The 24,609-nt window shown below is 35.7% G+C and overlaps 1 protein-coding gene across 5 annotated transcripts in view; it reads right to left on the bottom strand.

Annotated features, from left to right (window-relative positions):
* Window positions 1–24,609, bottom strand: part of COL12A1 (collagen type XII alpha 1 chain) — a 98,103-nt gene that overhangs the window by 30,066 nt on the left and 43,428 nt on the right. For all 5 annotated transcript variants that reach the window (XM_084514906.1, XM_084514909.1, XM_084514908.1 and 2 more), the window contains 25 exons: window positions 23,978–24,107; window positions 22,742–22,887; window positions 22,343–22,472; window positions 21,398–21,537; window positions 20,748–20,877; window positions 19,116–19,255; window positions 18,867–18,999; window positions 18,732–18,758; window positions 18,279–18,421; window positions 15,268–15,397; window positions 14,238–14,377; window positions 12,840–12,969; window positions 12,182–12,324; window positions 11,006–11,135; window positions 9,822–9,964; window positions 8,045–8,174; window positions 7,728–7,847; window positions 6,970–7,116; window positions 6,011–6,127; window positions 5,421–5,567; window positions 4,888–4,962; window positions 4,207–4,346; window positions 3,469–3,592; window positions 3,126–3,269; window positions 707–871 (listed from right to left, as the gene is read on the bottom strand). In XM_084514906.1, coding sequence (XP_084371032.1) covers window positions 707–871; window positions 3,126–3,269; window positions 3,469–3,592; window positions 4,207–4,346; window positions 4,888–4,962; window positions 5,421–5,567; window positions 6,011–6,127; window positions 6,970–7,116; window positions 7,728–7,847; window positions 8,045–8,174; window positions 9,822–9,964; window positions 11,006–11,135; window positions 12,182–12,324; window positions 12,840–12,969; window positions 14,238–14,377; window positions 15,268–15,397; window positions 18,279–18,421; window positions 18,732–18,758; window positions 18,867–18,999; window positions 19,116–19,255; window positions 20,748–20,877; window positions 21,398–21,537; window positions 22,343–22,472; window positions 22,742–22,887; window positions 23,978–24,107 — 3,244 coding nt within the window. The remainder of the gene's footprint in view (window positions 1–706; window positions 872–3,125; window positions 3,270–3,468; window positions 3,593–4,206; window positions 4,347–4,887; window positions 4,963–5,420; window positions 5,568–6,010; window positions 6,128–6,969; window positions 7,117–7,727; window positions 7,848–8,044; window positions 8,175–9,821; window positions 9,965–11,005; window positions 11,136–12,181; window positions 12,325–12,839; window positions 12,970–14,237; window positions 14,378–15,267; window positions 15,398–18,278; window positions 18,422–18,731; window positions 18,759–18,866; window positions 19,000–19,115; window positions 19,256–20,747; window positions 20,878–21,397; window positions 21,538–22,342; window positions 22,473–22,741; window positions 22,888–23,977; window positions 24,108–24,609) is intronic.

The raw sequence follows: 24,609 nt of genomic DNA, 5'->3' as shown, positions 1-24,609 counted from the left end.
GACTGCTAAAAACTTTACTCTCTACTTTTAGTTATATATTTCTACCATGACAAATAGTATGTGATAACAAATAAGCCCCCAAAATATTTTGATTCTAATTCATAAGAGGAAAGGGATATAATGACTCGATCTTTCCATAAATATGTAAGGCATGAGTCAGGCAGCATATTTGCTGTCAAATTCACAAGGAAAAACTGAAGATTTATATGTCTCCTCAGGAGCCAATGGATGAAGTAGTTAGGGAGTACACAGTTGCACACGACAGGCCTGAGAATTTTTCATTTTTGCCATAGAAAGATTTTTCTTGAGTAAACAAATGACATCTAATTTAGATCATTTTGAAACAGTATCACACACTTCACCTGCAGCCCTGTAGCAGTTTGGACCAGGGGTAAAAGGACCTGTTATTTCCCCCTATTCACATTAGGCATCATTCTACTTCCTTTTAAAGAGCAAGAGTTCTCACTGTCTGTTGCTCTCATTGTGTTACACCTGTACTTTTGGGATGTGAGAGAAGATTATATCAAGCATAATAGCTACTTCAAAATTAACAAAAAAAAAAAAAAAATTGATCAAACCATGTGCAGTTCTTACAAAGTCTAATTTTTATGCATTTTTTTAAGTGCTGTAAATGGTATGACAACTTTAGCAGTATATAAGCAAATATATCAGTTTGGGAAAAAGGAAAATGATGTTTTCTACTCACTTGAGGTAGCTGTCTCACACACAAAGGTGACGAGGTTATCTTGAATTTTTTCAAATGCATCAAAATCATCAACAATAAATACATGACGCTCACTGGGCTTGCTGGCAATCTTGGCCAGCTCGTTGTAATCCACATCAGCCACACCAACCACAAAGACACTGAAGCCTATAAAAATAACATTTTTTACCTGGATTGTAGTAAAATGTACACAACCATTTTTCAAGTCAGTATTTCACAAAACACCTCTATCATTGATTTGTCAAGCTCTATCTAGTCTTGTGTCTGGTCTTCATTATGAGCACACATTCTGGGTAGTCTTTCACCTATCAAAGCTCAAGAGGAATTAAACTGTTTTTTGCATCTTTCTTTCAAAACTTTCTCCTTCTTCCATCACTTACTGACATTATTTGACATTATTTAAGCTACACAGGCTTGGCTGCATGGTCTCTTTCATATAAAATGTATGATCCTCTCAACTCTACCATATCTTAAACCTGTTCTGTGTCCAATATCTCTGCAAAGTATCAGTTATCTAAATTAGTTATCCAATATTCTACCTCTTGCCACCTCAGGATGGGACCATTTCACCAATTTTTACTTTCCAAGTTATAAAAAAGTATAAGCTAGTTGTCTAGGCTTACTCTATACTCAACACACAAACAGGGACAGATTCAGAATACAATTCAGTTCACCTCCCTAAAACATGAATTTCAAGACAGGAGAAACTGTGTTCTGTACATGCCTATCTGTTGCTCTCTTCAATAACTATAAAAGGGCTCCACATGATCACCTTAGACTAGATATTTAATTGTTAGATGGCTTAAGTAAAATGAGAAGAATGCAGTCTCTAGAATTTAATCTTATCACTAGGTGTAAAAGGATAATCTCCCCATAATCTGTGACAGAAGTCTGGGTGATTTGCCTCTTCGAGTCCTTAAAGTAGTGCCTCCTTGCCTTCCATTTTGATTTCTATTATCTTATAGCACTTACAGAATTCTTCTGACTCATTTCTTCCTCTCCTTTTCCCACCTAATCTTCCATATGATAATTTGACCTCTTGTGCTACACCAGAAAGCAGGGGAAAAAATGCCTCTATACAATTCAGCACTAAATAGAAAAACCTCTCCCCAAAAATTTCATTGACAAGGACCTTTACAGGTAATGGAAATGCTGGCAGGAGGCTTGACACAGAATTCACGTTTGTTGCACATGATAAACCCAACTTTATTTACATTTTGAATTTTTCAAAAGGAAATGGGACATAGTTATTGTCTGCAGTCAATACTATCGAAACTTTGGTTGAAATATTCTGTCCAGCTTTGAGTACAACATTTAAGATGCAAAGAAGTGAGTAGCTAGGGAAAGTGATAAGAGGTTTGGAAAACATCAGCAGCAGGAGGTTGAAGGAAATGAGTTTGTTTAGTCTAGAAAAGAAAAGACAGAAAGAGGAAATGACAAAAAGCTTCAAATATGAAGGCCTGTTACAGTGGACAGTTATCAATTGCTTTCCTGGTTAAGTAGGTAAATGAAGACAACAGCTTCATTAGCCTGAAGAACACTTAGGTGAGATATGAGGAAAAGGTTTCCAACTGTTAGGGTAGATAAGCACTGAAGCAGATTATCCAGAGGGGATATAGAGATTTTTATGAACAGGTTAGCCAAACATCTTTAGAAGTCACCCAGACAGAGATGATTCTTTCAGATCGCAGAGGCAGTCAAGATGACCACTTGTGGTTTACAAGCCAGTAATATACTGCCAAAAATATGCTTCCAGTATAAGGAAGTCTATCTCCTTACTCAGGAAAACTGCTCTCCAGGTGGTTCATGCAATTAAATGCAAGACTGCTGGGGAATCTCAGTAAAGGCTACTGAGAGCAGGGAAAGGAATAAATGCTTAGTTGCACGTAAGTCACACTCAGCAATCTAAAGAGGGAATGCAATGTTTCTCAGCTGAAAAGACAATGGAGAAGTCAGTTCAGACCCAGCTCCAGCAAGAGCACCTCCATTCAGTGGAGCTCCTGTAGTCCATGACAAGTAAAACATGAAAAAAGTCAAAAAGTCAGGCCCAGTATATCAAAGGCACCAGAATGGAGCACACTTTACAATAATGCCAGGGGTCCACACAGCAAGGAGAAGTAACCAAAAGTCAGTTCTGTGAAACAATATGCATAAGGTATTCCTTGAAAGCCCTGGGAAGCCATATGCTTCCACAGAAGGAAGTATAGAGAAAGAAAAAGTAAGTCTGGCCCAAAAAGTCTAAATTCTTTAAATACTTTTGAGTGAGTCCAACCACTGACAATACATTTCTGAGTCCATAAATGATGAGTAAAGAATTCACAAACAACTGAAGCACTGCTTATAAATTGCATTGCTTAACACAGTAAGGAAATAAAATAGCTAGGTACTGTGAATTGCTTACCAGAGTGTTGTATGACCGTTGCTGCTTTCCTCACTTCATCCTGTGATCGACCATCTGTGACAACAACAAGTACCTTGGGAACACCTCTCCTCATGCCACTCTCCCAAGTCAAAACCTTTTCTTTGATAAATGTTAGTGCTTTGCCTGCAAAGTGCATAATGAATGAGTCAGTCATATTATCTGCAGGAGAAGAAATTCCTTACTTTATGAGACAGAGTGACAGCCACACAACCAAAACAGAAAAGTATAAAAACTTAATCCTTCAACCATTAAATATTATGATAATGAGGCAATTTCCAAGAGCAATTTATCTTTAAGAAATGTAATTACTGCTCAGAATTACCTGTCCGTGTGTTTCCTCCTCTGTACTGAATATTTTGAAGAGCTCCCAGGGCTTGGGCCTTGTCATCAAATGTATTCAGTTTAAACTCAGATTTTGCTTCATCACTGTACTGCACAAATGAAACCTGAAGGGGAATATGTAACAATATTCAGTCACATATCTCCATGTTCAAACTCACTCCATTGAAACATGCATTGTGGTAAACATTAACTGAAAAATATTTTCCGTATATGTATGATTATATACCCTCACACATATTTACATACACAGATACCATCACAGCAATGTACACACAACACTTTGAATTTCCTTTGTGTACAAAATGGGATATGATCTTATATAAGTATGATTAAATGTTTACTATGGTGCAGTTAATACAGTATGTACTCTCTGCTTCCAAGCATAAATTAACCATAACTTTTCTTCAAAATCTCTTTCATTTTTTTAGGAGATACCTGGTAAAAGTACCTGGTGACAGAATGTCAATAAATTTGGACATATACAAGTTTGTGTACTCTCTTGCCTTAAGTACATGCAGTACATATATCACTGAATATAATTACTGAATGTTATTAACGTAATTAATGAATGCACACCCATACACAAACATTGAACAATCAAATACAAAAGAAAACTGACAGCAACCTGTAAGAAAGGAAAAATCAAATTTAACTTTAGTAATCCAGCATAAGCTTCAATTTCCTTCTAAAATTTACCCAATGGAAACAACAAACCTACCTGTATTCCAGCAGGATTAATCAAGTCGAAGGCTCCTACTGTATTAAAAACAAATTTTACTACTTTATTGAAGTTGTCATCACCAATACTCCAGGACGCATCAGTCAAGAATACTATGTCTGCTTTGGCACCTCTGCATACTGAAAGACCAAGAAAATGAATAATTGAAACTTACCATTCATAGCACAGTGAAATAAAGAGCATTATTTCAAAAATTTAATATTCAAAAATGACAAATATTCAGCAAACTTCTCCTCCTGCACAGTCAACCTGAAAGGAGGATTATGCTCAGCATGAAAACATTTCTTAAAAATTCCCAAAGAAAGGTGCAAGAAATGAAGAAGAGCTCAAGAATCAAATGCAAATATCTTAAATGACATTTTTTCTGAGCAGCTACCGTAGCAATCAAATTGTCTATTGAGGGTTAGGCTCACAGGTTTTCTGCAGAGCTACAAAATATCTTGATTTTTTTTTTCCCCAAACGTATGCATCTTGCTGTTTTAAACCAGGAAATTTCAGATTGCAATAAAGCTCTATCTATGCAATTAGGAAATTCATCTTTATCTCCAGACCCTGGAATACTGCACTAGTTTTAAATCAATTTAAACTTATAAAAAATAGGGTAAAACCCTGAGGCAGTAACCATGTAAAAATACTGAATAAATTCACAAATAGACATACCATCCCGAGCTGGAGGGATTGTGGGAGGTGGGGGAGGTGTAGGCGGTGGAGTTGGTGCCTCTGTAGGTTTGACAACTGAAATAAAACAAACATATTCTGTCTCAATAAAAAATATTTAATTAAAGGAAAACTCTATATTATGTACTACATTACCACAGAAACATTCAAATCTTTTGTCACTAACCCACCCAATGCGTAATTACCAAAGAAAATTTTCTAGTGCTACAAAGGTAATGAGATTATACTTGATGTTAAAAATTTGTATCATTTCATTTATGACAGAGGAAAAGATTTGTATGAGCTGAATAACATTGCACTCTGTTGACCCACTTTTTCATCCAAGTGCTAGGAAATACTTGCTTTGAAGAACATAAGATTTTCTCTTTCCCTCAAACTCCAGTTAACAATACACTGGCATAAAGAGGAAAGATAGCTTAAAAGAGGTATTGGAAGCCATTTAGAAACAAGACAATTTCTACCATTGAAACAAGTTCTATGTTCAAAACTTATGGTTCACAGTGTCTATTACCTACCTGTATGCTCCCTCAGAGAGACTGGAGGTCCCTCAAGGTTAGGGGTCTGAACAAAGATGGTAGCATTGTATTCTGTGTCTGGTGAGAGTCCAGTAAAACAGTGGCTTGTTTCTGATCCACGAACTGTAATTTCCTGTCCTCTGGATCCTGTAAAAACAAAGCCCAATGGAAAGAAAATTAGAATCCAGTATTTCCCTTTTAATATGTGTGTAAATAAATTTAGAAATTAGGTACTTGAGAGGAGGATGGAATGAATTGGACAGCAGTCTTATTGTTATCCCGAAAAAGCCTTTCTAGACCAAGATTATTCAGTGATTATGATGCCTGGCACAGACAGGAGAGTAACTACATCCCAGTGTGCATGTAAAAAAGCCTGGTAACTAGAAAATTCCCACTACTGAAAGTTAATTTGATAATAAGCAGTGCTTCTTTGCAAATTTTTCACTGCCACAGGTGGTTCAGATCTTTAAAGCTCAATCAAATGCAGCACAACTTCTGGTGGAGGCTTTCTACCATACCAAATAAGTGATTCTGCCACTGAAACAAGACAGTTATGTTTCCATAAAATGCAAAAAATGAAATGTATTTACCATCAGCTGGGTTCAGCTTTAGTCTGTAGGAAGTTGCTGACCGGTGAGCTGACCATCGGATACAGAAAGAATCCCAACCCACTTTGTAAGTCGTTAGGTCAGTGACATTTAAATATACTGTGAACATAGAAAGACAAAAATTGCTCTCTGTAAAGCAGTACATAATAGATGTTGAAAGAACTACATCACAATTAAATTTACATTAGCAGAACCTGATTTTTTAAGAGTTATAGAAGGAAAGAACAGTTCTAGTCAAGTCTCTGTGTCTTTTCTTATGCCCTAAAGATCCCAGCCTCACTATTTACAAAAGCCCAAAGTCTGATACCTTTCTCATATTGGGTATATTGGGTAACAGCTCATTTTATCAGTTTTCACATGAAGTAAGTGGAGCTCTTTATAAAATAAGAAACTTCTAAAAATTGGAAACTGATTCATATATATGGCAGTATGAAAAGCATGTACCGAGTAAACAAAATTCAGGATGATTGAGTTGTCTTAACTGAAGAAATTTTAAGAAACTTCTTTAAAAAAAAAGAATCAACAAAATCATCTCCTTCCAAAAAGGTTAAGTTTCAATGCCTGGACATTCCCATGAGATAAAGACAGAGTAGCAAAAAGCCTAGACCTGTTTAGCATGGTTAAATTCTTTAGTATCTTGGAGAAAATTATAGATTTACCCCAACTAAAATTAAAATTGCTAAATAAAATTGATAAATACAATTTTAGGAAGCAGACTAGAAAATATTATACCATCAAATCATTACTTTAAACTATATTTCCATTATTGTTCTGAAGATTAGTGTTTCTAAAAACTATATCATTGATGGGTGACAAGTATTCACTATGAGAGGATATTCAGACCATCTAAACACCCAGCCTTAAAAATACCGTCTTAATCAACATTATCTCAGATCAGCATATGTACCTAACATGACTACAACAAAATTCTGTTGACTTACATGTAGTGCCTTGATCTGTCAAAGGTATGCTCATTCCAGAGTCATACTGGGCATAGACATTCACGTCATATGTGGTACTGGGAGACAGATTATGCAAGGTGTAGGAAGTCACTTCTCCCACAAAAACCTCCATGGGATCATTTGAACCTTTCATTGAAAGGAATTATCAAAATAAATACAGAGAGAGAGAGAAAGATTCATGATTAAGTGTGTTACAGAATTAACTGCCTCCTTTAATGTGTCGTTAATTGTTAATCTTATTTATAAAACAAAATACTAATTTCTTAAATCACCTAATTTTAACATATTAGACTGTTGCAAACAGAACATAAGCATAGCTTTACAAGCTATTGTGCAATATACATATTTAATTTGTAGAAAGATATGTATATTGTTTCATTGTCATATAAAACAAAGGTTATAAAAGATCTTAGTACCTAAATATCTGTCCAATACTAATTTCATATACCCCAGTTTGTATCCTCAGGATGACAAGTATGACAGACAGAAAAAACAAGCTTTATCTAGTTACTGGTTAGATTGTGTATTAAATGTCAATAAAATTCAGACTCTGTATGAAACACTGTATTTGGTAGTTCTTACAAAACAATTATAAGACTTAAGCTTTCATCAAATGAGTAAATAAGGGATCCTTTAGCACACATATTTCATGATACATGTTATTTTTATTCTGATCTTGCATTAGCTACTCACTATTTTTGAAAGTGCTGTACTCAGAATTAACTTAGCTTTCTTACCCACAGGTTTATATACAATTTTATAGCCAAGAACGGGGGATGGTGAAGGATCCCAGGAAACTCTGAATCGTGTATACCATTCATCAGTTATATACATATTTTGAGGAGGAAGCAGACCAACTAAAAAGAAAGAAAAACATGATAATTAATTAGACTAGTGGATGCTTTTTCAACTCTAGAAACTTGTATTGTAACTCTGTAGGGAAATAACCATGTAACAGATATCATTAACATAATGAGACCTTAACAATGTTGGACTGCTCAAGGAATATATATCCTAGACTTTAAAAACAATATAAAATATTAAAATTAATTACCAGTTCTTCCATTTCCAGTCAGCTGTCCACCATCACCATCTTCATACACAGCCACAACGGTTATTTTATATGGTGTATCTGATTGAAGTGGTTGGAGTATCACATTATTCCTTATCCCAGGAACTGTGGTCTAGAAGATATAAAATAAACAGAGGTGAACAAACTCACAGTACTGTAACTGATCAACAAAAGCAGTAAGTAGAACTAAAAAATTGTTTGGCTTTTTTTTTTTTAAGTCCACTGTACATGTAGATCAAGTCATTCAGGATACTTTAAGGATTATAGCGTAGGAACAATTCTTAGTACTCATTATTTTAAAATATAAAGCACTGTTATAAAGCCAACATAAAAAGATAAATCAGATTGACTCTTCAGCCTCTACCCTCACAAGGGACATAGTTTAGTGATGGGACTCAGCAGGTTAGGTTGATGGTTGGACTTATATCTTGAAGATCTTGTCCAACTTAAATGATTCTGTGATTCTACAACCACACTGAGATGCTGCATTTTCTCCCCCAGATTTCAGTATTTCAGTACTGCTCCCTTACAGAAAGGAAAAAGTCATGATGATGCATTTGGAGACAGAAAAAGAGAATAAAAAGCTCCTAAAACAAGGAGGGAAGACGAAGCCATTTAAACTACTCATCAGTTTCCTTTCTATCTCTTCATTATCCTCATGTCAGGCTATCACTGTTTCAGCAGAAACACGTTGTTCTGAGAAAGAAGCTCTGAATATTTTGATATGAAAAAACTTGCCTATTCATGAAACCCTTAATCTCCTGAATGTCTTGGTGTAGCTGTGCACTACTGCTTCATTCTAATCAACAGGTAGGCATAGTCCAAAAAGTGCCTCTGCTTCAAAAAAGGGCTATAAAGCACTGAAACTACAGAAATTAACTTAACATATCTCAAAAGTATGTCCCAGTCAACCTTTTCCATTATTACTTGATAAAAGAATTCAGTTGTTTCAGACTTGCTATTTTTATGAAATTTCCAATGCTTTCTGCAGAGAAGATATGTGTGTTCAAAATTAGTTGTGCCCTACATAACAGGTCCAGTAGGAAATTTTCAATCAGTGAATTTTCAGCATGTCCTGTACATATATAAGCAGTTAGAGCATTTAGTAACATGCTCTACATGTTACATTTTGGCTAGTGGCAGTCAGTAGAAATTCCACCATTGCCCTCTATACGATCTGAGTTTGGCTTTGCTATAAACATTCAGAGAATTTTATAAACATCAGATTAACTTGTGCTTATTAAGCTTATTAAGCTACAGGAAATTAAACACAAACACAATTCATACTGAACCTTACAAATACAAGTTAGATGCTGAATGAAAGTTACCATTGCTTTCTGATTAAGCTCTGCCAACTCTCTTCAATTTATGAAAAGCAGACATGTTTATTCTGTATTTTAGCACACTGACTGCATAATTAATGGAGTATGAAGTAATGGATGGCTATTCACTGTAGCACAATTTTTTAACTAAATGTCAGGAAGCAGGCTCTGCTCAGAATCTTCTGATTAACGATTTGACTCACATCTTTAACACTATTTTAAACAAAATTTGGTTCATTAAACTGTATATGTTCTGCAATTTTGTGGGAAAAAAAAATGTTTTCTACAAAACATGGCTTCTCAGAATTAAAAATGACCAAAGAACCCACAAAACACCCAAAGTGTATTACAAGGTAAAACAGGTGTCTTCGTTTTCCCGTAGCTGAAGCAATTAACCAAAACCATCTTGGTGCTTATTAAAGAATGACAGAACTTACATATTCATCAATAGGATCTCCCACAGTGGGTGAATAAATGATTCTGTACTGCTGGACTGGCCCATCAGCATGGTCCCATTGTACAGAAAGGCTGTTTGTGGTCTCATCAAACACTCTCACATTTCTTGGACCACTGCGAGGCACTAGAGAAAAAAAAAAATACAGAACGCTGCATAAGTACACCTACAGCTTATCACATCTATGAGTTTTAGATGTATATGAGGATTTAATAGAGAAAGTATAGAAAGAGCAAAAGAGTGCTGGCCTATGAGTTACATAGCAAGTTCCTTTACACTTCATTTCTGCAAGCTAAGTTGTAAGATCGTTTTTAATGTTTAGGCCTCTTCAGCAAAACAAATTAGCATTTAGAAGGTTGACATACAATTATCAGCAAGACACAGAGAATGAAGCACTTTTTTTTTCTGTTGACAACAAATTCTAGCCATCTTTACATGCTATTTGTTTTCAGAAAGAGAAATTGATATTTGTCTTTAAACACATTTTAAAGAATATTTTTTAAACTCTTTTTTAAACATATAAATTCAAATTAGGCTTACTTAACAAGTGAAAGTGAGTTTGGTTATTATGCATGTACTCCAGCTGCCAGGCAATATAGCAACAGCTCCCTTCCATGGAGGCCTACAATTGCTTCAGTCTTAAAGTCTCCCTGGAGAAGAGGAGGCTCCTGGAGAAGAGGAGGCTCAGGGGTGACCTTATCGCTCTTTATAGGTACCTCAAGGGAGGCTGTAGCGAGGTGGGGGTTGGCCTGTTCTCCCACGTGCCTGGTGACAGGACGAGGGGGAATGGGTTTAAGTTGAGTCAGGGGAGTTTTAGGTTAGATGTTAGGAAGAACTTCTTCACTGAAAGGGTTGTGAGGCACTGGAACAGGCTGCCCAGGGAAGTGGTGGAGTCACCATCCCTGGAGGTCTTCAAAAGACGCTTAGATGTAGAGCTTAGGGATATGGTTTAGTGGAGGGCTGTTAGCGTTAGGTTGGAGGTTGGACTCGATGACCTTGAGGTCTCTTCCAACCTAGAAAATTCTGTGTGATTCTGTGTGTAATTCAGACATATTGATATCTGAATTGCACTGAATGGCTTACACTATTTTTGATTGTAACCAATTTTATAGAATCCTCACACATCAGTCTTGAAATAGATTTCACAAAACAAGTACTGCCTCTTACATGTTCTTCCTTGTGCTTGACTTGGATTTCCTTCTCCATCTGCATACAGAGCTATAACATTTATCGAGTAAGCAGTGTCAGGAGTCAAGCGTTCCAGCATCACATCACGAGTGTTGCCTGGTACCACAATCTAAAACAGAAAGAAAGTGCACCTACATTAAAAAAAAAATCTTCAATTTATGCCATATCTTTTTAGAATAACAATTTGAATGAAATATAGAAAAATTGGGAACATTACCATGATGTGTATTTTTCAAGAAAAATAACACAATTTTAAAATAACCAAATAACACTGATATCAATTCAACAGCAGGTGCTACTAAATAAATAAATAAAATAAATAAATAAATACATAAGGAGCGTTAATTCTGCAAATGGAGAGCTTGTTCTGCTATGTTTTTGTTTTACCTTATATTTTACATTAAATTTGTTCAGAATAAATAAATAAATAAATAAATCAGGAACACAAAACAAAAAATGCAAATTCTATCATGATTTCCTGACATGTAAAGGTCATTTTCTAATTGATAGGTTCCTACTCATGTGTAAAGTACTATGCAGTTACACTTTACAGATACCAATGACTCATTAAAAATTCTTATTCTTCCTTACACAAAAACATATTTATGTACAACATGGGTGCACATTTTATATGAGTATATTCACAGGCCTATATCTAAACCTGCACCCATTTCTACACAAATCCAAGAACTCTTACTTCACATCTGGAGGGCAAATTTTTACCCCTATGCAGACTTCACTGCTCACCCAGTCCTATTTAAGCACTAATGATTTAGGGCAAAGAGATGATCCAGTGGTAATATCATATAAACTTGGCATCTGGTTTCAGAATTAAACATTTCCTAATAAATATTGTTCCCTTCTGACTTTATAAAATAAAGATTTTAACTCATCTTTACCTGCAGTAAAATAAAGGATACCCATTAATCAGCTTTAAGTGTGACAGTCTTATCTCTTTCCTTTTTTTTTTTTTTCATTTCACCAAATTAAGCTTTTGTTTACAATATACTAAATTTCTATCGGTACAGTATTTTCAGCAGGGACAATTCTAGGCAGATGGTTGGCCTACATTTATTGTTATTGTTCTACACTCATTGAAGGAAGAAATATCCTCCACACACTTTTAAGGAATTGTATAAAAACTAAATTACTTACAGATTCTGATGGCCTTGGGCCAGATAGTGAAGAGTAATTAATTCTGTATTGCTGTACTGGACCTGGAGCAGGTTCCCAACGGACATTCATGCTGTTTGGTGTGGGATTGTAAACTTGAATGTTTCTCGGTGTTCCTCTCTCCACTAGGTCAAGGATAATTAAAATTAAGTTTACAAGGCTGCTTACATAAGTTCTACTTCTACTTGAATTTTCAACATAATGCTCAAAATAAGCTGAGAAATACATCTGCCCAAAATAAACACATGATTTGTATTACCCTAATGTTATTTATTTACCCTTCTATGAAGCTAAGAATCTTAGTTATTAATCTTTAAATGCATCCCTGCCAGGCAGCAGGGCAGCTACTGGCACTAGAATTGAAATTTTACTATTGTGTGTAAGTAAACAATAAGCTAGCTTCACAATATAAGAGCTGAACTTGCCTGAGATAAATGAACTGAAAGTCTCCAAAGAAAAAGAATAAGTTACAGAGCTACAACCATAAACGTGCAGGTAAAGTTTTAGCTTGGGGGAAAAAAAAAAAAAAAAAAACAACTCTATAATTGATATAAATGAATTAGAAGACTTCAATTTCTAATGATTTGAGTCACTAAACAAAAATCCCAACATTTTATTTTAAAGTACTGTTTTTACTTACAAGTTCTGCCAGTGTCAGACGTACGTCCACCATCCCCTTCTGGAAAAACTGGAACCACAGTTACAGTATAAGGTGTGTTGGGCTCAAGAGTTCTCAGGATGACATAGTTTGTATTTCCAGGTACTGTGGTCTACAAATTTAAAAAGAAATATAGAGGCATAACATTTACATGAAGATGCAAGAAGTTCAGCTTTTTGCATCTCTGTTAGTGTTGATATTTATTTTAGATTATATGCAAGATTACTAACCCACAAGGGTGCTGCACTTAACATAGGCAGGCCTATTAACATCAACCTAGATCTGATTTAACCCAAGAGAATTTCAATATTTGTTTGTTTGTTTGTTTTTGCTGAATATAGCAGTAATCTCACAATCCAAAATGGCAGATTGCAATTTCCCCTCCTTTAACAATCACCTTGTCCACCATATCTCATTTCTAGACTGGATGTAATAAAATCTACATTATGGAAGAAAGCTGTTGATACTTGAGGTAAGAGAGTTCACGTTATCTTCTAGAATTGTCTTTCAGGAAGATTCTGTCTTGGACAATGGTTATTAAGTCCTATGCTCTCCTGTACAATTGCTTTTAGCTGACTTTCACTTTTGATCCTGTTCTACTATTATCAGTAAAGAGAATCTACAGTGATCTTTTTAATGCCTACTATTTAGCAGCTCGAGAGTCATTAAATCACTTTCAAAATCAGCATTACATAACACTACAACATGCTAATGACAACAAGTAATGAGCACCTCATGTTGTAAGTAAAATTCCATGGCATTTTAGCTCTGGGGATGCTATTGAAATAGGAGTAATTCATGTAGTCCTTATTTCACTGGCACATTAACTTGCGCAGATGTGGAAAATGAAACAGAAGTGGAAAAGAATAAAATTTTCCCAATCTGCAACAAGTGTGATCGAATCCTATTTTCAAGATTGTTTTAGCTCATTAGTAATTAACTAATTTTAGAAGATTAGAATCCACCCATGTGGATTCTAATCTTTTTTTTTTATGCTTTCAAAAATATCATCCCAAATGACTGTCTACTGCCATATGACTTCTTAATAGTAAAAATGGGTAGAAATATCATCTGACTTTACAGCCTTTTGTACACCCTGAAATCAGCTTTATGCTCACACGCACCGCCCTAAGAATAAACAAACAAATAATGTGTGTGGTATTAAATCTCCATGCTAAGGTCAAATACATAAAATGAAATATCAGTATTAGAGTTGAGAATAAATGATTTTCATGGAGGTGTCCTGCATTTGCTCCAGAGTGGATACAAACTGAAAAAGCCATGGTGTAGACAGACAAGACAGCAGTCAGTCCACAGCATTCCTCTCACTACCACCATGGGCTGCAATTATTGGATAGTAAGATCCACAGAAGGATTTACCATTTCTTCTGCACCTCCAGCTGTAGGCCCATAAAATACTTTGTACTGGCGAGGATTTCCTTCTGCATGATCCCATCGAACATTCAGAGTACTGGTGGTTGGGTCATAAACTAGCACGTTCTTCACAGTAGTGAGAGGTTCTGAAACAGATCAATGAGCTGTCAGAAATGTGGTGCCACATTCTCTTACCCTGTGCTATCTGATTACGCTCATGCAACATGTTAATGGGAAGTTTTTTAAAAACAGATTTAATAGTTCGTGTCAAACGTTACTTGTATTCAACAATCAGAACACATCAGACCCGCCCAACAGCATAAGGAATGCTAAATATGGTAAAAAAATATCTGAACATTATTTCAAAATTATACCATGAGTTCATTAGGATTGTTCTCCTCATTTCTCTCCAAGCACATTGCTATGTTTGACCTTCCAAAGCAGGTTCAAAAATAAAGTACAAATTAATTAATAAATCTATTAATAAATAGATAATTTAAATATACAATTAATTAAGTAATTGAAAAAACAGGGAATTGTTTTTTATGCCTGAAGTGCCTCTGTTAGCAAATCACTCAGTGCTTTCCACAGAAGGACTAAAACAGTATTGTTAACATAAAATAGTACAATCTCAAGTTGCACTCTGTAAAGGCCAGCCTCCAAATGGAAGGTGCTTACAAGAAGATAGTAAACTTACACCTAACAGCACACATATGAGAGTCACATGCCTTCCAATCCCTCATTTTGGTTAAATTGTGACATAAAGGGGACAATTAAACAGATTAAAGTGAGGATGTTCAATGGTAGCATTAGGGTTTAAGCTTTCAGAAGTCTAAAACTAGTGGCTTAGGATTTCTCTTTAAGCAGTAGACTGATAGGCCATCCTAAATTAGTTTAGAAACTTGAAATCCACCAAAGGACAAATAACAAATAGGCATGATGCATTTCACCATAGAAATATTTTCTCATCTAATCTGAAATGCAATACATCAAATTTTTTTCACACCTAACAAGAAGACCACAAAAAGTTACTTACTGGTTCTGCCTCGTCCTGTCATTCGCCCCCCTTCACCATCCACGTATATTGAGGACACAGTGATAGCATACGGTGTGTCAGGCTGCAGCTTCTGTATCACTACACTGTTCTGCCGTCCACCTACCATCGTCTGCAGTAAAACAAAAGGAAAAGATTAAAGTGCTTTTCATGCTGCTGTTTTTATGCTTTCTGTAATAATGAACCACGTAATCATTTGATGCTGAAAGGAAAACACTATGGTATATCGTATTGTGCAATCTTCTTGGGATGGAAGCTGACAGTAGGCATTGAATAATAATAATATTTTCATACATATTCATATTTATCTTTAAAATTTCAGAGAGAGTACAGCAACACAAAGCCAGTATTCTTTAAGACCTCCAAACTTGCATGTAACCACAATCACACATTGTCAGTTCTGTGCCAGAACAGCGCTGTTTCTCCACATTGCATCTGACTATATAATACTGAAATCATGAAAAAGTCTTTTATTCATTTTGACAGACTGTGAATTGTCCTTATTATGCTCCACTCTCAGGTAGAAGGCAAGCATGGAATAAATTACAATACCCTGCAGATCTCTAATATAACATTTGATTGACATTGTCAATCCTTGATTTCATGCAGTTTATAACATGACACTTCTGTTTCTAATACATCCTTGTTAAAAGTCTAAAATTATTATACATCTTTCATTCCAATTTTTCTTTAATGTAGAATCACAAAATGGTTTGGGTTGGAAGGGACCTTAAAGATATCTCATTCCACTCCCCTACCATGGGCAGGGACGCCGTCCACCAGGTCAAGTTTCTCAAAGCCCCATCTGACCTGGCCTTAAACATTCCAGGGATGGGGCACCCACAGCTTCTCTGGGCAACCAGTTCCAGTGTTCCAACCACCCTCTGAGTAAAAAATGTCTTCCTTACACCTAATCTAAATCCACACTCTTTTAGTTTAAACCATTACCCCTTGCCTTACACCCCCTGATGAAGAGTCCCTCCCTAGCTTTCGGCTCCCTTTAAATACTGTAAGGCTGCTATAAGGTCTCCCCACAGACTTTTATTTCTGGGCTAAACACCACCACCTTTCTTAGCCCTTCTTCCAGGACAGGTGCTCCAGTCCTCAGAGGGGGTATATATAATCCTGTTCCAACAATCTCCACCAAGGAAAAGATTTGCAGTGCATTACAAATAATACTCAGATCTCTGGCATCTGGGAATTTTGAGATTTTGTGTTTTTAATTGTGTGAAAAGTGCACTCGCTCTAGAGCATCTTTTTTACTTTTAAGACTACCTACTTATTTTCAAAGCCTACTCAATTCATATGTGTATGTTGTCATAAGATCTTATGCTGATGAAGTGATAACAAGCAAGAATTCACTCATCTTCGTATTTCATTGAATAATTTTAATTTACAAGGAAACTTTTGATTTGTACTGAAGTGTCCAAAACACAGTTCAAACCATAAAAGCTTTTAGCATCCTATTGTGGCTGCCTCCATAGTTTCATGTCTATTTGTCTTTCAAAATCTGTCCCTAAATGATCACAGTGGTCTCCACAGTTTGATGAAAAACCGCAGTTTTTGCCATGTAGTCTTCAAATCATCTGTGGTGGTCACTCCTGATGCCAAGGCCATGAGATGTGAGACCAGTATTAAAGAGAAATTAAGACCTTCCAGAAATTCCATTTTATAATTCAGTGGGACAGTCCTGGGGACCCAGCCACAGCAGTTTAATCAAATATCATAGTGACAAAAAGTAAGTAATTACTATCCTGTGACTGAGAATTATTTGCAGACATTAATATGTTGTGAACAGAGCATGCTTTTCTCAGAAAATGGAGTCTTCTCCAGCTCCCACTGCTGGACTTTATCCAGTTGTGAATAATTATGTCCATTAAGATTAGTTAAGTCTATCCTTTGTCACTGCACAAATTTCCACAGAATGCCCATAGTTCTTTTTTTTTCACTCCAGTACAAGCAAAAAAAATGAATTAACCTTGCTGCTGCTTCTTATTCTTTTAATGATTTCTCAACTAAAGTCATTCAACAATTCAATTACTTTAACTGAAATGTATTTTGTTCAGAAGAAAGTAGAAACGGGTGCATAAGTATCCAAAACATTCCTGGATACACTTCTGAACATGGTGATCTCTGATTACAGGAACAAGCTAAACATGTGTGGTTTTCATCTGAGACTCTGAGTCATGTGTCAGTAACCACAACAGCTTCCCACCGCAGAAGAGGGCATTTTTAAGTAGCACTTTTTTTCTGGTAAACAGGCTGACTGAATTAACATTCCCAAGTGGTGTTGCATGGACCATGGGCACTCATCACAATTCTTTCTAATGATGCAGGGAAAGCTCGCTGATCATACAGTACTGGTTCTCCCTATTATTACAGCTGCTCAGTCATATTAAATGACACTCAAATAACCTTAAACTCTTCCCTAGCATGTTTCCCATGGACCCATGTTTGCAGCTAAGACTTCTTGGGGGGTTATTCTGTCCCCAGCATAGTAAGAGAGGATACCATGCAATTCTCAACTGCCCACGGTATGTTCCAAGGCAAAGTGCCTCTAATAACGCACAAGACACAGTATGAAAAAAAAAAAAAAAAAAAAAAAAAAACATGATGAACACTGGGCTATGGAAGTGGTCATGGTAGTTCTTGACTGTTGAGATAACTATCTGTGTATCTGTAACTTGTATTCTCATGTGCTGCTTGATTTATTCCTCAACAGACTGTAACTATATTCTAGTTATATCTATAGACTATATGATTTTTTTAAAGGGCTGTATCCGAAGTTACTGGGTTATTTGCTCCCTAGAGAATGTTCTATCTCAGATCTGAAAGAAGAGAAAGAAAAAGGTAGGAATATATACTTATCTACTACAAATATGTCTTCACCTAAAAGGTGATTAATATGTAGTTGTGCTTTTTAAATAAATTCTTCTAACACATTAATTTGCAGAACTACCTTATAATAACTACAGCAATTCAAAATTAGTTACCGACTGTTCAGGGCCATCTCCACTGATAGGCTGGTAAATGATCTTGTATCTCTGTACTCGACCACTGGCAGGGTCCCACTTTACAGTCAAACTGTGTGACGTTGCATTGTATACTTGAAGGTTTCGTGGGCCACTCTTTGGGGCTGAAAAAGGTAGTGAAGAATAAATATTTAATTCAAGCAAAAAGCAGGGACAAACACTTCATTCATACTTTTAGGACTGAATGAATGCCTGACCAAGAGCAGAATATATTAAGAACAAGAAAACATAAACTGTAATGTTTGTAAAACAATAAACATGTGGTAATCTAGTGTTTAGTATTCTTCCAAATACACAATGCTGTTCATTAAATGATCTCAGCTTTTTAATGTCAACATTCTTCTCAGTTTAGAAAAAAAGAGGTAGCCATGAGTTTTCTTTAATAATAACATACCCGGAAATTCAGATTCTTACCTGGTGTAGTTATAGGTACCAAGGGTACTAGAAAAAAAAATAAAAATAGAAAGAGTGTTCAGTATTCTTGTATGTGTATGCTTTCTGATTTAACAAATATCAATAATAACATGTAGATACCCTGTAATTACTTACATGTTCGTTCACTGCCAATCAGGTCATCGCTTTCTGATTCATCAGGATAGATGGCAGTAACTGAGACTTCATACAATGTATCTGGATCCAGATTTTCAAAGACCAGACTGTTGTCATCCCCATTTAAGATGGTCTTGTGGAGAAATAATAAATAGATAGATAGATAGATAGATAGATAGATAGATAGATAGATTTTAAAATATGCCCTCTGAGAGACTGCCCCCAAAATCTTATGGTGACTATTCTTACCTCCTGTTTTTCTGATCTTCCATAGGGTCCCCAGGTTATTCTGTAGAGAGAGACATCTGGAGCTCCATGATCCCAAGTTCCTCTGAAACTGTGTTTTGTTACATCTGTGATTCTGAGATTGACTGGTGCTGGCACAGGCTCTATTGTGAGAGAAGGAAACGATGTAACTACAAAACAAAGTTAAGCCAAGGAACTGCTCAAACAAAGAATTTAGAAGATTATGTAGAAGATTCAGACCTTACTTACCATGCTTCAAATGACTACAGTAAAATACTGTGGTATAACTCAGCCCACCTACTCTAAGCAAATTGTCCTTCATAATCTCACATCAACATGTTGTCACCTGATAAAACCATTCTAATGACCTCAGAAAAACTCACACACCTACTCGCAACAAACAAAGTCCTAGCTCTTGCATTTTGGAGTTAGAGTAGGTAATTACAAACTCCCACATACAGACATTGAGGTCCTGCATGAGTTTCTCCCAGATCTTAAAATTCCTTATACAAACTAAGTAAGTCATGACTGAATTACAAGATTGTCTTAGAAAAAGTTCACTGAGGTTAACTGTAGGTTAAGAAGGCAAAATGTTATAGATACTGGAAAGAAATTAGTAAAGAGGTAAAACCAAAGAATTAAACTAAAAGCGATTATTTTGGCTGATTTTTCCTCTTTCTCTTTACACATTCAGACAAAACCATAGCTACAAACCACAGGCTTACACAAAAGCAAGCAAATCAACAACAACAACAAAAACTCAAAAATATTTTTCAAAACACCAGGCTTTAAAATGGGAAACTCAGGAAAAAAAAAAAAAAAGTGAGAGCATTTTTCTTTCTTTTCAGTTCAGAGTGATGGTCAGTGATAAGGTAACACTGCTCATTTCTATTCTAGTTCTTCATTTTAACTGTGTTCTTAACTGTGTTCTAAAGATTAGATCAGGATGAGGGCTTTCCTGATGTCAGCTTTTTCTTTTCAGTTGGACATGTCTCTGTGGTGGCTTTACCGTGCCAGGCAGCTAAACACCACAATCGCTCTCTCACTGCTGCAGGGAAAGTTAACATTCCAGCCAGACCCAGTACAGTCTCTTACATGGATATCTGCTCTTACACTCCATGCAATATGATTGTCTTATTCTGTTGTTATTACTGAAGAGTCACCTTTATGATTCCCTGAATAACATCTCTAAAAGTACAGGAGGCTGATTTACCATTTCATGCTACAAAAACTCTCTGCTATCAGAAGAAAGATCACATCTCTTTAAGCCCCTACTATATGTCCCAGATTCTCACTTGCTTTCCTAGATGTCAACGAACTGTACAGACTTGCAAACCCTTTACTCTGCATTCTCTAATTTTACCCTTACATTCCTCCTTCAGCATCCTAATGTCAATAATTATGCTTCAGTTGCTGGTCTTTCCCCTCATTGCAGACTGCAGTTTCAGTGTTTGCTGCAGTAAAACACAACTCATCTGAGACTTCTGGGGGTTATATTGCAAATTATGCTACAAATAAAATATTTCTCAGACAGATGAAATTGTTTCCACCTTAACTTAACATGAGTATATTGCAACATACTCAAATAGAATATAACATAAAAATACTAAAAGAAGGGTTGTTAGGAAAACTTACGAGTAACAGCTTCTGCAACTACTGGTAGAGATTCCCCTTCATCATACACAGCAACAACTTTTACATTATACAGTCTTTGGGAGGAAAGATCAGAAAGAGTGGTGCTGGTTTTGAGTCTGTCAATTTCCACCTAGGAAATGCATCAACAGAAAATTCTCATTCAATTAGAAAAACACATTTAAACTTCAAAGAGTTATATTCATGTCCAGCAGTACAATTATGGAAAGTTTGCACCTAACTGTAAGGAAGACATCTCTAGCAATGCTTACCCATGAGCTGCCAGTAGACAGAGGGGCTAACATACCTTTATTCTGCAATCGTGTTCTCCTAATTCTAAAAGTTTGGCAAGGTAACACTTAAGCAGAGAGCAGAAATGGCTGTTTATCAAAGCATATAATAATTCTCCAATCAGTTTGAGCTTTTTTTTTCCCTTTTCTTTAAGAAGAGAAGGAGGAAGGAAAGAAAGGAAAAATCCATCTCAAGTTTATTCAGCTTCCAAGACATCAGTACCCTTTCCTGACTGCAAATTCCAAGAACTGATGTTCTCTATTCTTAATGCTGGCTTGCTATATTGCTTTTACTATTTATTAATAAGCTGGCTCCTCAAAACAAAACTACCAAGTACTTGCAAAAACATTCTTTTTGCTTACCTCCTTTATGTCAGCTTCATCGGCTACTTTGTATCTTAGGATGTATTTTCGAACCTTCCCTGGAGCAGGATCCCAGAGGACATTCATGCTGCTGTGAGTAACATCCCTAATTGTCAAGCCTCTTGGTCCAGGCAAAGGTACTGTAAAAATAATGACAGTAGCAGGTGAAAATGCTATTCACAGCAGAGCCACAGGTCTCTCAGAAGTCATTAAGTATTTTTATATATTGCATTGAAATGGAGGCAATAATTTTACATGAAGTTCATTGCTCAGACCATTATCTGAGACAGCTTAAGAACATATTGTCCCAGCAATAAGCAAAACAGCTATAAACAAGTAACTTCATATTTGTAAATTATGAGCACAATACAGAAGTAACAGAGCTTAAAAACATCACTTTTCATGTACAGTCAAGGGCTTAGCATTTTTCAAGTACATAAGGATTACCATCTAGCCCAGAAACCTTCTTCTGGCAGTAGGAAATGTTTAAGGAAAGATGTTTAAGGAAAAGTAAGCTATGTTTAAGCCATGATTAGATCAATTTTTCCCTTTGTATGGCATGTTTCTTTCTCACCTAACTTTTCCAATTTATTAATATTTGGGGCCATTGCATTTTCTGTATTTTAGAGAATGTCTGAATTTGAGAAGAAGGTTTCTAAATGTAAGCAAGATTGAGTCATTTTTAAAAACACTATAATACTATAACTTCCTTCATTACTGAAGGAAAAATAAATATGTTCCTCTTTGGAGGAAAAGGTAGGTACCTTTTCATTGAAATTGCCTGTAAGGTCTTTTGGCAATGTGAGAGTGCTATAAAATGCATTAAATATGGACGAGACGGTCTTCTAAATAAAACAGAATATATAAAAACTGTTGCATTAAATAAAATGAAAGTTAAATTCTGCTGAAGCAATAACAACAAAGCAAAAACCAAGATGTACATACATGTCACTTCCTGGGAGGTGAGTGGGTCACTGATGATATCACCAAACAATACATGAGCTGTTAAAGTGTACTCAGTATTGGGGATGAGGTCTACTAGCTGAACCTCATTCACTGATGGTCCAACACGCATCTGTACAAGAAAAATAACACACCATGTTTAAAAACTAAAGAATGCAAAGGCAGAAGAGCAAGCAATGATTTAACTTCAAGGGAATTTTGCTTATGAGATTCACAGTATATTTACAGCTTCCTGACTGATGTCATTGTATACAATATCCCAGTAATCACTGCACTTTGAGTGCTACATATCAGCCTCTTTTGGTTATTGTGATATATCAAGAAAATCAGTTTTTCTGATTATTTTGGTACAGTACAAGAGGTGAAGACAAATTCTCTTACCTCTTTCTCTGTGGCTGGGACTGTGGCATTCACTGGTTCATATGTTAACAAGTAACCTGTAGCTCCATTGACAGGTTCCCATCTCACTCGCATAGAAGTTGATCCAATGTCATAAACATACAGGTTTCTAACTGAAGACATTGGCACTGTCATATAAAAAAAATATATTATTTTTTTTCACCTTTTGCACTTTTCATATTTCACATCACAGATAGTGATCATCACATTATAGTGACATATAGTGATATCACAGAAAATTATGCTCTTGGTGTATTGGAGTACATTACAGGCAGTAAAAAAGTCATCTACAAGTAGTAGTATTTTAAATGGTGCTAAATTTAAGAATGAAGTAATTGTCATCACATTTCGAATGTGCTAAAGATTTGCTATACGCACAGCTAAAAAACTATCTTACAAGTCTGCAATGGAACACTTGAATATTCTAAAAAGCAATATTAACTCACATGAATGATCTAATATAAAACAGTACATGACTACTTTGAGATCTGCACTTCTAAAAAGATTTTATATATTTTCTTTTTCTATATTTCTCAAAATATCAAATAAACATCAAAAATTATCACAGACTTTATAAAAATTATGTAGCTTCTTTAGGGATTTATGACAAGCCCAATGCAAAACAATGACAGAATTGAAATGAGACATTAGCATTCAATATCCTTGAACAGGCAGGAAAGTCACAAAGTCACCCTATGTTGCATTCAGCACAAATCCACCTAAATCAATGCTGTAGACAGCTAACAGTAAAAACATAATGGCTGTGTCGCATAAAAGTGATTTTACTGTGTTGAACATACTTTTAATTAATCTGATAAAATCAGAATGAATTTCATATAGTATTCTGTCTGCTAATAGCAGGAATTAATTATCTAATCTGGAAATGAAGGACTACAGGTTTCTATCTGATCAAATTTCTAGAATTTATAAATTCTGCCTTGTAATTCATTGCTATTGTTCTAGTCTAAGAAGCTGTGTACACCTGTGCTTTATAAGCTCGGAATGAAGTTGGAACACTTTTTCCACACTGCAATTTGTCTTTGCTACAGCTTTCTGGACAAGATCTCAACAACCAGGGTAAAACAATACAATTTGATCACTGAAATTAAAAATTTTGTCTCCTCTAAAAAGAAAGCCCACAGTGCTAAAAGTTCTTTTGAACAGTTCTCCTCATAACAAATTGCTTCTTATGTTATTTGCATGATAATTCTAACTTACAGGTTGTTTCACTGCCGATTAGAGGTTCGCTGCTTTCATCTTCTACCACTGAAAACACGTTAACAACATATTCTGTTTCAGGTTTCAGATCTTTCAGAACTGTTGTAGTTTCCATCCTACTTACATAAAACTACATAAAAGAGAAGGAATGTTAACAACTGTATAACAAATATGTTTGTAAACCTGTCTCTAAGAGAAAAATAATTCCTTGTGAAACTCTTCAGAAATCAATGGTTTGGAACTGAAAATCACTATAGTGTTAATCTTCTACATATTTTATCTTACAGGATAACATTATTTTTGCAAAGCAAGCTATAGGGAATGCTCAAGCAGACTTGTTTTCAATGGGACTTGGTATAGCTAGCACCCTGCTTTCACACATGATGTAAATTTTTACATTATTCAGCAACATAAAGAAAATGCCATCACAATGTTACCACCTGGAAAAAGATTTCAAGCATCCAGGATAATCCAGGTTGTTACAGTACATGCCACTAGCAACACCTCGCAGAATAGCAATGCCAGCAATCAGTCAAGCTGTAAAGTCCATGTGCACCAGAATGATTGCTCCAACCCAAATCAGAAGTCAAATCCTGAGGTCATGTTTTACTAAGATTAAGCTCACCATAAGT

This window comes from Aythya ferina (assembly GCF_964211825.1).
Source record: "Aythya ferina genome assembly, chromosome: 3".
Taxonomy (NCBI): Eukaryota; Metazoa; Chordata; class Aves; order Anseriformes; family Anatidae; genus Aythya; species Aythya ferina.
The sequence above is the reverse complement of the archived record's forward strand: the minus strand, read 5'-3'. Positions and strand labels throughout refer to the sequence as shown.